At 40.3% G+C, this 13,813-nt stretch overlaps 1 protein-coding gene across 1 annotated transcript; it reads right to left on the bottom strand.

Annotated features, from left to right (window-relative positions):
• Positions 1 to 1,138: 1,138 nt before the first annotated feature.
• On the bottom strand, positions 1,139 to 12,160 carry ftsj3 (FtsJ RNA 2'-O-methyltransferase 3). The gene is made up of 21 exons (XM_061683696.1): positions 11,992 to 12,160; positions 11,778 to 11,883; positions 11,224 to 11,270; positions 11,078 to 11,157; positions 10,511 to 10,610; positions 9,650 to 9,844; positions 9,415 to 9,530; positions 8,240 to 8,344; positions 8,023 to 8,123; positions 7,840 to 7,926; positions 7,621 to 7,770; positions 6,661 to 6,796; positions 4,829 to 5,016; positions 4,581 to 4,701; positions 4,400 to 4,481; positions 3,987 to 4,119; positions 3,295 to 3,398; positions 3,088 to 3,190; positions 2,502 to 2,685; positions 2,332 to 2,426; positions 1,139 to 2,241 (listed from the first exon to the last, which is right to left on the bottom strand). Exons 1-21 carry the CDS (start codon positions 12,056 to 12,058, stop codon positions 1,986 to 1,988), a joined length of 2,556 nt encoding a protein of 851 aa, XP_061539680.1. The 5' UTR covers positions 12,059 to 12,160; the 3' UTR covers positions 1,139 to 1,985.
• Positions 12,161 to 13,813: the final 1,653 nt, after the last annotated feature.

Raw genomic sequence — 13,813 nt, 5'->3', positions numbered from 1 at the left:
GTTTTTACGTCATCCAGATCGTTTGGCTCTAGATATATAACTAAAAGAGCAACCGTCAGCTGCACGACGGCACGCAGACCTAGCCGCCATCTTGAACCAGGACTGAATCTCCAGTTATTTTTTTTCATTCATTTGTATTGTGGTAAATTTGTTTGGCTCCGATAAATTACTTTTAATCCTAACTCGTTGAATTCTTTACTGATTTTGACACGGAAAGGTTTGTTTCAAACATGAGACATACAGTTATGATACAAGGTGTGTGGTTATTGTTTTAGTTTTTTTTAATTACAGAATAATTGCATAAAATACACTGCAATTGACTGGCAACCAGTTCAGGTTCAGAAAATGGATGGATGCATAAGATACAAACATGACTGCTTTTGTCACAATAAAATACAAATAAGCAAAAATATATCTATGTATGTATGTATGTATATATATATATATAGAGAGAGAGAGAGAGAGAGAGAGAGAGAGAGAGAGAGAGAGAGAGAGAGAGAGAGTCTTCACACTATTAAAAAAAATGTAATTCCCGATTACGTGGGTTTTGCCCTGGTAGCCCAAATTATGTAGATCTAAACAAAGAAATGCTTGAAATTGTGGGCCCTGAATCTGTAATGTATGAAAGTTTAACCTTTTGAATGGAATTATGGAAATAAATTTTTTTCTATATTAAAATTTTTTGGAAACAGTCTGTAAGTACTAAGTACCACCATAATGACAGTCATTAAAATACAGTAGCGTCATCAGCCCAAGTGTTCATCAAAAATGAGGCGCAAGTTTTAGTCCTAAAAATTTGTTATTTGATATTATGCACAATTAGAACATTAACACTGTGCTTAAATATAGAAAAGAAAAAAAACTGTACTTACTGATTCAAATCAAGTGTATTGCACATAAAGTTCAATTAAAATTATACCTAAAAATATGTTTGAAAAATATTCCTAAAGTATTAAATACAAATGTATTTTACTTAAGTTAAATACAACTGAATTGTACTATACAAAAAGACTAGTGTATTTAAAAAACAAAATACTAAAAAACTTGAAACCGATGCAAGATGCAGTTTGAATCTTTAATGAGGATTCTTTCAGGTACTACTAGTGGTAGCACGTACCATAGCAGACTTTGAGAACCAATGCTCTAATCTGTTGTTTTATACATGATATTGTCCACGTGACCCTCATAGTACACTAGTTATTGCATTTAAAATTGTGTAATGGTCGATTCGCGACCATTATGTCGCCACACTGAAAAAAAGCCATTAATTTTATCATCGGTTGTATATGATAAAAATGTGGTAAACTTTTGTAATTTCCCTTCTTTTTTTCAAAAATTGTAAAATTAAGTAAATTCTTAGGGCTTTGGGCCGCAATTTATTTATATTTTTTATATAAATAAAACGCATGATTTGATAGGATTCTGGTCGAACGCCATTTTCAACTTCTGTGCGTACATAAACTTTCAGTAAGAATCCCACCCACTCTTTGATAAGTGAGACCCCAGAGCGGGGCTCCTGCTCATCTCGCCATGACAATTTTGATGCTCTGAGATTTCCTGTTTTATTACGCACCCCACATTAAATGGCCAAATCAGGGACGATTCTGTATTGTACGGGACGGGTGGCAACCCAAAGTAAACCACGGTTCCATTTTCTCTGTGGGATTTCTTCTCATCACTTTGACAAAATATTTGTCAAATGTTACACAAACTTAAGCACAACTAAACACATCAAAACATTTATTGAAAAAAATTTTGTATAGTATTTACAAAAATGAATGGCTACTTTTCAGAATGATAGACCCTTTACAACTTTCTGCAAATGAGAGTTCAGACAAATAAATAACTCTGTTTTTAATAAGACTAACACAATTAATATTCAGTTTTATTAGTCCCAAGTCCTCCTAAGTAAAAATAAACTCATATTCTGATTAAGGCTCTTTCAATATGATTGAAGCCAACCTGTTCATGGACCCGTTTCTCATTTATTTTCCCTTTCGGCCTTTACTAGTCTTCACTCCTTTTTTGCCACCTTTTGTCGGTCTTCCTTTTCCTTTGCCACCCTTTGCTTTCTGTTCTTTCTTTTGCATTCCACGCATATCTTTCTTCATGCGACCGTCTACCACTTTGAAGACGCCTTTGACGCCAGCAGGCCGCCTCACTTTCCTCCCGGCTCCCTTTTTGGCAACAACATATGTCACTTCTCGCTTCTCTTTTCCCACGCCGGCTTTCTTGTAGATACTGACAGAATGAATAGCAACGAGAAGACCGTTACTAACACTTTAGTCAAATGGGCATTGTTGCAGTTATCGTTGTGGTAAGAAGCCAAACCTCTTTAGCTGAGCCATCTTCTCTCTCTCAGAAATGTCCACTGTGTTCACAACTGCCTCTGCTTTCTTCTTAGCCTGCTCCATCTTTTTCAACATCTAGTGCGAAACCAACCAATCTCGTTTTTGCACAATATAAAACTAAAACTAAAAGAAACAATTCAAGGATCTTACCCTCCTCTTCTTCCTGGCCTTGGCTTCAGCGACTCTCTTAATTGGCCGGGCATTGATCTCCTTCCATTTCTGTTTATACTCCTCCACGATCTCTTTGGTTACCGGCACGAGCTTCTTCCTGTGTTTCTGCTCGTCGTTCCAGAACCACTCGGGTACTTCCCAAGCCTCGTCAGATGATGCAAACCTGCAAAAGCATAAACTCTTCTTTTTTTTTTCTCTCTCCTTTCTCCTTTCATCTACAGCAGCCTTTCCCAAACATTTGGCTCCTGCATCAGTTTCTATTAGTCAGAGAAAAACTTTGACTTGTTACTTTTATTACGCTCATATAGGTTGTGTTCCTTATCATTAGATGAAAAAAAAAAAAAAGGCTCTGAAGGCCCCAATGCACACCTCTGACTTATACACACAGGACAATTAGGGATTTATGTGGCAACTATAAGGAATTAGAAACCTTTTGGGGTGGTGGCGTCAATTACTCGGATTTGTGCTATTTGTGGCAGCGCTTGGGCCCTATGCTGTATTTTTTAAATACCAGTGTATTGTGAGGTAGAAATGTGTACGACCTAACAAGTGTGTCCAGGCGCACCTGTGGAAGGAGTTGTCCACCAGGTCTCTGGCTTTCTTCTTGGATGTGGCGATTTGGCAGCCAAGAGCGAGGCCTTCAGCATCCAGGATGCGGGCTTTCTTACCTAGCGAGCAGAGCACAATAAAGTGTGTACTTCCAACAGGAAACTGATGAATCAAAATGGGATTGTTTCACACCTGTTGTTTTGTATAGCCGAAATGTACTTACTGGTGCTTTCAACTGGAACAACCTGGAAGTCATCGTCGTCATCATCATCATCACCCAGACCTGTCCCGGTGCCGCCACTGGACTGCTTCAACTTGGTAATGTATCTGGAAGAAGCAGCCGACTTGTTATTGATTTGTTGGAATGTTGATAGTTCATGTTCACAGTGAGTGATAATTTAATTGCATTTAAATATGTGGATAATATAACAAGTGTAACATTTCATATAGCTTTGATAGTATTGAAGAATAGGTTACGGCTTTCTGATTTACGGATGTACCAATTTAATCGCCTTTAATGCGGAAGAATCTTTGTGATTACCAGGAAGTAATTGATCTCTTTCCTTGTCGATGTCTCTCGTTACTTTTTCTGGTTTTTTTTGTTATTCTGTGCTGCTGATTCTTTGTTTGTGTCATGCTGGACTAATTCTGTAACCATGCTTTGCTGTGGAGGTAAACTTAACAAAATCAAGACGGGGCGTCTGGAGTTTTATTTTCACCGACAAAGCTGTGGACATGAGGGAATGATTGACAGGAGCGTCAAAACTAAGGCTTTACTGATTACGAACCTACAATACTTTTCCAGCTTAACTTCCCAAGAAAATTTTGCGGAAACTTTATAGAAATTTATTGAAAATATTCCACTCCTTTGCAACCGTAGCGCTAGTTAAATAAAATTAAAATGAATTGAATTACTCTTGATCGTCGCTGTCATCTGAGTCGCCGTCACTGTCCTCCACGGCTTCCTTTGAAGGCCCCGCCTCTTCCTTTATAGTGGGAGCAATCTCATTTTTCTCTAATTCCTCAGCTTTCCTCTTTTTGCCTTTTCCTTAAAATAAAATAAAACAAAAGAAAAAAGTTACAATCACATGTCAGAAACTCTGATCATAGCTATTTTCCAAAGGTCAAAATTAAGAATTATTCTTTCAATAAATCTTCCAAGCTTTTCCACATGAACCTCCCATGTCTGATAGTTACAATTCCATGCACTTTATCCAAAAGTCAAGCACTTTCCAAACCTCAAAAATAATTTATTGCGCAAAGCATTTCGAAGAATTTCAACAACTCTTGTTGATTCACTTAAAATCAGCATCAGCAGCGATGTTTACCTGATTGCTGGTTTTGGAGCCACTGAGTCTGTCTGAGCTCGTTCTCTGCGTCTCCTTCCAGCTCAATCTCAGAAAAGATACCCTACAAAACCAAACAATTGACACAAAATATGGACCATCTAGAGGTGAGAAAGAAAGGGTCATTTAATGCGTTGCGTTGTGGGGGAACGCATAGAGAAACCTTGCTGAACCACAAGTCAGTTTCATGCTCTCTCTTCTCATCTTTCCCTTCGAGTTCCACGAGTAAGCCGCCCTCTTCTTCGTCGTCGTCGTCTACTACCTCTTCCTCGGTGAACGTCACTCTGAAGACAGGCAGATGACACATTAGTGTAGGTCGATTTTTCGACTTTTTTTCTGAGCATAAAATGTACCAAAGGCAGCATTTGAACAATTCAGAGCTTAAGTGTTCCATTTGCTCATATCACTCACTTCTTCTTTTTCATCTCCAGCTCCTTCTGTCTGTGATCCACCTCCTCAAGCTCGTCATCGTCCAAGTCAGAGGCCAGGGACATGTTATCTGCTTGGTCATCCTCATCGTCAGACAGGTGGAGGTCATCCTCGCCTTCCGCTAGGGAGTCTGCTGCCTGCATGTCCCCCTTGGAAAGATCAGCCAGCACCTGATAGGTGGAAGGAAAGAAGAAATGACAGAATACACATCAAATTATCACCTATAAACTCTGTGCACACCGACCAGCCGCAACACTATGACTACTTGTACAATGTAATGATATCCAATACAAGAGCTGTGTCAAACAATTTTGCGACAGGCGGCCTGCAGGCCGTGCACGCTTGGAGTGGCCCCTCAATTAATTTTAGGATTTAAAAAAAAAAAAATGGTTTAACCCGCTGCACCTCTGACATTTATATAAGTCACCCAGTCTCCCCTGTCAATCACTCACAGCTTTGCTAATTAAATAGTTGTATAAACTTGTCACTGGGAACAAAAACGTTTTCTCGGGTCTTCGCATCAAAATGACGATGGTGGGAGCAAGTGTGTGTGTGTTATTGGGGGATAGAATCAGGAAATGGTACCAACAACTCTATAATGCAAATAAAATTATTTTAAATTATTTTCCCACAAAACCGGAATCTATTTGTCGTGGGGGTTGGCCAGGGGGTTTAAATTAAACAAACACTTACAGAATAATTTATAATAAATTAAAAGATGACACCCTGAAAGTAATGCCTTCCGTCTTTGATTGGTTGTTTTTCTTCTGGCATGGTGATTTCTTGCACAGCACAACCTTGGTTTTCGTGTTCCCAGTTCTTGTAAAATTAGGTCTTGGATTACCTTTTTCACCAAAATGTTCTCCCAGTTTTTCGTACATCCACTTAGTTTTCGTAGAATTGGAAAAGGCCTGCACCAAACTCATCAGTCCATCCTGCTTATCCTCACTAGGGTCGTGCTGGAACCTATCCCAGCTATCTTCGGGCGAGAGGCGGCGTAGACCCTCAACTGGTCGCCAGCCAATCGCAGGGCACATAAAAACAAACAATCATTCACACTCACATTCACACCTATGGGCAATTTAGAGACCAAAATTAACCTACCATGCACGTTTTTGAGACGTGGGAGAAAACCCACGCAGGCACGGTAAGAACATGCAAACTCACACAGACGATGCCGGATTTGAACCTGGGTCCTCAGAACTGTGAGGCAGATGTGCCAACCAGTCATCCACCGTGCCGCCGCCGCGTGCGCAACTTCATTGAGGGTTTTCTTGTCGGGCTTTAATCATGTAGCATTGCATCATGGACATATCGGCAATTGTCTTGTCTTTTGTTGACTAATCGGGCGTGCCCTATCTTAGTGTTTCTTCTGGTTGTAATCCTGTTAACGTCATAATTTGTTAGCCGTATTTAAGTATGGTGAGACGTTGCTGTGTTACGGCGTGCAGAACATCCTTACATGAGTTAGCGGTACTGAGCGTCATCCAGCATGTACTATGCAATTCACTGCTTAGCTGCAGAATAAAATGTTTACCGATGAAGGACGCAAACATAGTAAAGTAAAAAAAAAGTGATGTTTAATGTTCATTTATCCTTTCATTCGTCATTTATATTAGTGGTCTCCAACCACTGCGGACCATTTGGCTGCACAGATAGCCTGGAAAATGTTTTATTTTTTAGGGTGGGTATGGGGGGCGTCGGCGCAGGAGATGGGGGCACGCCCTACGCCCGATCATTCGCTTCCGATCGGGGCGCTCCCATCATAATGCGCAAGCAGTCGCTATGGTGAGCGTGCGTGTTACGGGCCTCACCTGTTTTTTCTTGATGGTGTTGAGGGAGAACAAGCAGACGTCCTCATTGTCAGCAATGGAGACACCTGGCAGATCCATCTTGAGCTCCACCCTCTCCCTCTGCTTCCTGCGTTCTTTCAGCAGCTTCCTTTTCTTCCTGACAGCACCAACACACAAATATTATAACATTAATTTAATGCTTCTACAAGTGGGGGGAATCTGTTGCCATGACGGTCTTTCCCCGCTTATTCACAAAAATTTACTCTTTGAGGTAGTTTGCAGTATAATTGTGTTGTAAACTTTTAATATAGGCAATTATAACCACATTTGGGGGGGATCAATTATTCGTGCAAATTTGCTGTTTGCGCTCGCCCCATTACCCGCGAGCAGCAGGGGTCTACCAACAGTTCTTTATGTGCCATGGGCTCATGATTGTGTAAATGCTATACCAGGGGTCACCACCTTTTTTGAAACTGAAAGCTACTTTTTGGGTACTGATTAATGGGAAGGGCTACCAGTTTGATACACACTTCTGAAATAAATTTAGATTTAACAAGGTAAGAAACTTATACATATCAATATGTAACACTATTTCTATAAATCTTTGTAACTCTTTACATTGTCAAACAATCACTTCTACAACATTCTGAGGAAATCACAATGTTGCATCACTTGTGAGCTATTTTGAGAATAGGCCTGCAGGCTACTCATGTGGTCATTGGTGGCTATCTGTTGTCTGTGGTTAGCATGTGGACGACTCCTGTGCTGCATGCATGGTGTTGATAGTCCCTTCCACTTTAAGTGCTTTGCTGCCATACTCTGGCGTCTATTGGCCTTTACAAACTCCTTTTGGTGGAGGCCGTAAAGTATTCACAGATTTTCGCTTGTGGCAGAGCTCCGTCACCGACCTCCGTAAATAGCGGGGGTCCACTGTAAATCTTATGACGAGAGCTTAAGTAGTAGTAGCCAGTAGAGTCATACCGCTTGAGATCAGCCACCTCCTGTGCTTTCAGCTCGGCCAGTTTCTTCTCCATTTCTTCTTCCTCATCACCTTGCTCCTCGTCCTCCTCCTCCTTCTTCTTCTTCTTTGGCCCGCTATCCGAATCTTCCGCCTCTTCGTCAGAACTTAACCTAAGGAGTGAAGAGACAGGCATTTAACACACTTTGGCAGAGACGGTGCATCATCCTGCCAGTTTGTACCTGATCTCCTGGTCAAGCTTCTTGGCCTCATCCTTCAGTTTCTTGGCCAGGTATCTCCTCAGCTTGGTCCTCCAGTTCAGCAACATACTAGGTTTGAAGAATAGAAGGAACACATAAAATGTCAATACCTTCTGAGTAACCTGTAAGGTTGTAAGGAATGGCACGAGGGTACAAAGTTTTTACCGGAGTTCTTTGCGGCCCAAAACTTTAATGTCACGACAACACTCCTTTATCTCATCAGTCGTGGCGCTGTGAGCCTCCAGGTTTGGGTTGTCAAAGGTGATCTAGAAATAAATAACAGGGTGGAATATGACAATCCTACAAAGAATGCTTAATATGCAGTTCATGCAAAAGGTCAATGTGTGCAGCGAAATGGATACTGTATAGAATGACTCCTCACCTCACTGGCTTTGCCCAGAAAGTCCACAGGATTTTCAGCTTTGACAAAGTTCGTAACAGTGCAACTGTGGAAAAGTGTCAGGTCGCCATCAGAGTATCCCTCCGCCTGAGGCACATGAAGACCATTTGGGTCAGTAGCTGATCTCTACAGGCATTAAACCCATGGAGTATTGCATTGTTTGTTAGCATTAATCCATCCATCCATTTTCTGAGCCGCCTCTCCCCACTAGGGTCGCGGGAGTGCTGGAGCCTATCCCAGCTATCTTTGGGTGAGAGGCGGGGTACACCCTGAACTGGTTGCCAGCCAATTGCAGGGCACATACAAACAAACAACCATTCGCACTCACATTCACATTTCATGCATGTTTTTGGGATGTGGGAGGAAACGGCAGTGCCCGGAGAAAACCCACGCAGGCACGGGGAGAACATGCAAACGCCACACAGGCGGGACCCGCGATTGAACCCCGGTCCTCAGAACTGTGAGGCTGACGCTCTAACCAGTCGGCCACCGTGCCGCCTGATAGCATTAAGATGAATGGAATAAAATATTTTGTGTTTATTTTAAATACCCAACGTGTGATTCTCTTTTATTTATGTTTCGTATTACAGTATACTTGGACTTGGAGTGGCAATAAACAGCTTGAAGCCTCTTTCTTGAAGAATTGTTCACTATCTCCTACTTATGATGAAGATGAGTTCACTGCTAGTGTGCCACCATAAAATAATCAAATCACAAAATTTAACTCACAAAGTAAAAAAATAAAAAATAATAATAATCAGCTATCTTGAACAACGTAAATCGGGTCACTTGTACTGCAGAAAAATTAAAAAGCACTGCACTAATAATATAACAGAAGGAACACCACAGTAAATTGTGAGCACACAGCCATTATCATGCCATTAAAAAGTTGTGTTGTTGTTCAAGTGTTGCTGGCGGTGTTGTGAGCAAACGGTTACGTGAGAACTGGGACTACTGCGTCATCTCAGGAAAGGTAACGGAAACGCTTGGGCAAGGTTTTCCATTTTTTTGCACTCTGGGACCCGGTTAAAAAAATGATCGTATTCAGGCTTTCAAAACGGCGATTCCATGTGGACACAATGCAAATACATTTAAACCCATTCTGTGTAGACATGCACTAATTCTTGTTTTACTGAATTGACCCATACATACTGTACCTTTGGTTTCTTGTCTGGGACCAGTTCTTTCACAGTTTTGGCCTGCACCTCCACCTCTTTAAACGCATATTTGGGGTCAAAGAACTTTGCATCAATTTTGTCTGGAGCAAGGAAACCTGTTTAGAAATGAATAGAACAATTAATTCAGCATTAAAAAGGCAAACATTATTGTGATGTGGCATTTACAGAAGCATTTGGATTAAATGATTAAAATACATCTAAATCCGTTACTGACCTTGGCAAATAACAAATATCTCAGCTGACTCATTCCTAGACGCTTGGGGCTTGGTGGCTTGAACCTTCTTGAAGAACTGCTGGAAGATCCAGAGCAGTGGCTGGTAGTCTTTAGAGCGGAACACCTTGGTAACAAAGGTGCCTCCTTTCGTCAAGAACTCAGAGGCCAGTTTCAAGGCCATGAGGGTTAGGTGGGCTGTTAGTAAAATAAACAAATATCATTTGAGAGGTTGGCTTATGGTCAACGTAACATGAGTTACACATCCGAAAAATGACTAGTGAGGAATCCCACGGTTGCCACATTCATACACTCTACGATAGCCTGAAAAATACACTTAAGACAAAGTTGTGTGTAAGTAAGCATTACTAATACAGTAAAATGATTTTCATCATTGAGAATAACTGTTAAAAATAACGGCACTATATAACAGCATTTAGCGGTAGTTATTTTTCGTCTTCCAGTCACAGGTTATCTAATTTATTATTTTTTCAAAGCTGTGTGGCTGTTTTCTTTCCCACTATATTGAGTTAAAAATCACTTTTATTGTTGTTAGTAAAGAAAATACCTGAATTAGGGGCCTACAGTATATCTACAATTGCGGATTGGGGTCCAATAAATGAAGTTAACAAGTACCCGGCAATGGTGTTTTACTCTATGGCCCATGGGACCAACTCAAAAACCCTAAATCTTTTACATATTTCAAGTTTTTTCATAAAGTATTGTAATAATAACTTAAAATTGTAAGAAATTACATTTAAGAAGTTCACTTACTAATTTAATTACTCTAGGGGAAAGTGACTAACTGGTAAAATTTTTTAAAAATGTAATTTTGCCCAACACTGCCGATTTTGTGCCACATACCCTGGGAGAAAGCATCATGCTGCCAGTTGGTTCCTACATTTGGAGCACCATCATTTAGCACAACGTCAACCTTCCATGTCTGCAGCTCCTTTCTGAGCGCCTGTATGTGGAATATAAAAACATCATTTAATAGAAGCTCAAACCATCCATTTGCAGAAAGAGCTTATTTTCCTCTTAGCCCACTACCTGGTATGGGTGATCAATCCATTTTACAGATTAACGTAAAATTACTTCTTAAGACTTGTTTTAAAAGTGTTTTATATCTATGTAGTTAGGTTTTCATGTCCTCTGTAGAGTTACATTATTTTTATGGGGAAAGTTGATGAGAAAAAAAATGAAAGCAATGCTTGCATCAAGAAATATGAAGCAAATTTCTGAATGGTAAAAAAATTACAAGAAAACCTGTTTTGAATAATGTCACTGTCATTTGCTTTTTTCTATATGTGAAGGGTGTGTGTGAAATGTGAATCGAATAATATTCAGAACTCTTGTTCTTTGAGAGGAAAAATTGGAAATGTTATTTCGATGCCATATCATCCAGCATTCAACCATCCAAGCAAGACTTACCCGTCTGCATTTATCAGTGGTGATGTCTTCTTGAAGGGTCACTACATTAGGGATGGGCTTGATGGGCACCAGGTCAACGCCTGCAAGGAGAAAAGGTACACTTATAAAAATTCTAATATAGTGCGTCAGAGTAGATGTGCACTCACCAATAACAAGGCTTGAAACAGGCATAAACTTGGACGCCACTTGCAACCTGTAAAGACAAGCGTGATTCGGGGGGGAAGTCAAATGTAATCACAGCGTCCTTTTTTTTTTTTTTTTAAATGGACATTGTTATTAAATTATTCTTATATACATTGCCTCGGTACCCTGCTTGTAGGTATGTTAAATTTGGGCCGATTTGCAACATAAAAGTGACATAAAATCCTTAATGTTTATCAGATTCTCACAAACAAGTGCTCATTTTATTCGTGTTGTAAATCTCTGTGCAGTGATATTCTCTATTTTGATATACAAGTGGTTTGAAATTTTTAGTAATATACCTACTACTTGCGTCAGTATTTATCGTCCAATATTTAAAATTGTTGTTGTTTTAACTTTTATATTCATGTATAAGCGGAGGGATATTAGCAAAGTAAGAATTTCATTGCTCAGTGCTACCGTTGCGTGTTTTTTTTACTGAGCATATGACAAATAAACATTTTAAATCTTGAATCACATTAAAGAAAGACTACTTTCCATATGTGGACAAATGACTAACCATCCTCCAGGAGCAGCGCACAGGTCCACCAAAGCTCTAGCTTTCTGTAGAAAGTGATATTTTCGGTTAAGTTGGATGAGTTTGAATGACGATCGAGACCGATAACCTGAAAAGGATACAATTAAGAAATTAGGGAACATTACATGCTGAAATTTTGGTCGCTGGCTAGCAAGGCTGCTAAATATATACATTTATTTGTAAACTTGTTTCCTACCCGTTTCTTTGGCTAAGTGGTAAAATTTATCTTTTCTGGTCTTTCCAACTTTGAGCTTCTTCCCCATATTTGTGTCGGTGGCGGCTTTAAGCTTGAATTGAACACAATTTATATTACACTTTCATGGAGACAAAAACGCTAGCGGATGATGAAAACAACACGTGTGAGACAGGGGCGCATACATTATACGTCACGCGCTCCGTCTTCTTCGTCAGCTGCGATTTGCAGTACTGATACAAAATTGCGCTGCTTGCTGGCTAGCCCCGCTCACCGCGTAAATACTTTCAGTACAAAACTTTGTTTGTCTTTTATCGTTTGTCTTGTGAAGCACTTTGTGTTGCTTTTTAAGTATGAAAGATGCTATATAAATAAGGGATTGATTGATTGATTGATTGATTGATTGATTGATTGATTGATTGATTGATTGATTGATTGATTGATTGATTGTTTGTTTGTTTGTTAGTTTGTTTCATTGATTGATTGATTGATTGATATAAGTAAAAAAGTACAGACAGAAATGTACTTTGAGGACAAAAGTATAAAATATATTTTTACTTATTACTTATTATACTTGTACTGTTGTATTAGACATTTACTAACTTAGCACAAGGAAAAGAATTATCTGCACACAAAATAGTTTCCCTATTAACTTTCACTGCTCATAATTAGGAGAAAAACGCAAAGTAGCATTGGTTCAGGCTTTATGTCATCAAAGCAACGTGTACACATAGCTTTGCTAACTTTTGAACTGACTAACCAAAACATTATAATGGATGATGTGTTTTTTCAGATTAGATGGAGAATTTTCTTACGCTAGAAGCCCCTCGCACAAGACACAAAGCAATCACCACAAATCATTCTTAAAGGGTCTATGTGGTCTTAATAGTTCATATTTCACTGACAAATTAATTTTATGTATTTTTGCTGAAGAGGCAGTCATTTACAATTATCTCGATCCATTTTGGAACAATTGGTAAATAACTAATTGCCTTTAGAATGCCCCCTCTTCATCAGCAAAATCTTATCTGAATGCATTCTAGAGTCAGTGATTCAAGAGCAGCATGCCAGGGAGTCCTACCTCGACGTGTGGGCCAAGCCAACTCTAAGCGCTGGCCAACGTCCGTGTGGGAACACTGCCCTCAAGGACCTCATACAAAGGGTGCATGATGTGGGCTGCCCAGCGGATGAAACGGTGGAAGAATGTCACCATCCCAAGAAACTCCCGGAGTGCCCAAGCAGTGGGCTGGCGAGGGAAGAACGAGACAGCCTATACCCGCCCCCTCCGCCGCATGCCTGCCATCCGTTTAAATCCTTAATTGCCATCCGTTTAAATCCTTAATTTAAATCCTGCCCCTAAACTTCTAGCCTTACTGCTTTTCCACGTGGTCTCCTGGACAAACAATACATCAACCTTTCTCCGAATCATCATTCAACCAACACCCGAGATTTTCCTGTCATAGTCCCAAACATTCAAAGTCCCCACGTTCTGTTCTAGGCTCTTTGCTTTCCTCTTCTCTTTCTGCCAAAGAACCCGCTTTCCACCTCTTCTTGGACTTCAACCCACAGTAGCTGAATTTCCACCGGCGGTGGCGGACGTTGTTAACCTGGGCCACGACCGATCCGGTATGGAATTCTTTGGATGAACGCTCATATTTGTGTGGCAAAGTTTTAAGCCGGATGCCATTCCTGACGCAACCCTCTGCATTTATCCGGGCTTGGGACCGGCCTACAGTTTGCACTGGTTTGTGCCCCCATAGGGCTGCATTTATGGCAGAGAAACAGTTCAATAAAAAGGAAATTGGGCTCTTCATTGCCAAGGCGG

The sequence above is a fragment of the Phycodurus eques genome, chromosome 8, assembly GCF_024500275.1.
Source record: "Phycodurus eques isolate BA_2022a chromosome 8, UOR_Pequ_1.1, whole genome shotgun sequence".
NCBI lineage: Eukaryota > Metazoa > Chordata > Actinopteri > Syngnathiformes > Syngnathidae > Phycodurus > Phycodurus eques.
Note: the sequence above shows the minus strand (reverse complement) of the source record. Positions and strands in the feature narration are given on the sequence as shown.

Excerpts from the sequence above, each read along its gene's own strand:
- ftsj3 (XM_061683696.1), bottom strand. The coding sequence starts at position 12,058 with ATGGGGAAGAAGCTCAAAGTTGGAAAGACCAGAAAAGATAAATTTTAC. Across the intron at positions 5,017-6,660 it reads ACACCATCAAGAAAAAACAG|GTGCTGGCTGATCTTTCCAA; the intron begins GTGAGGCCCGTA and ends TCCACCTATCAG. Across the intron at positions 3,191-3,294 it reads TGTTCCAGTTGAAAGCACCA|GTAAGAAAGCCCGCATCCTG; the intron begins GTAAGTACATTT and ends TCTGCTCGCTAG.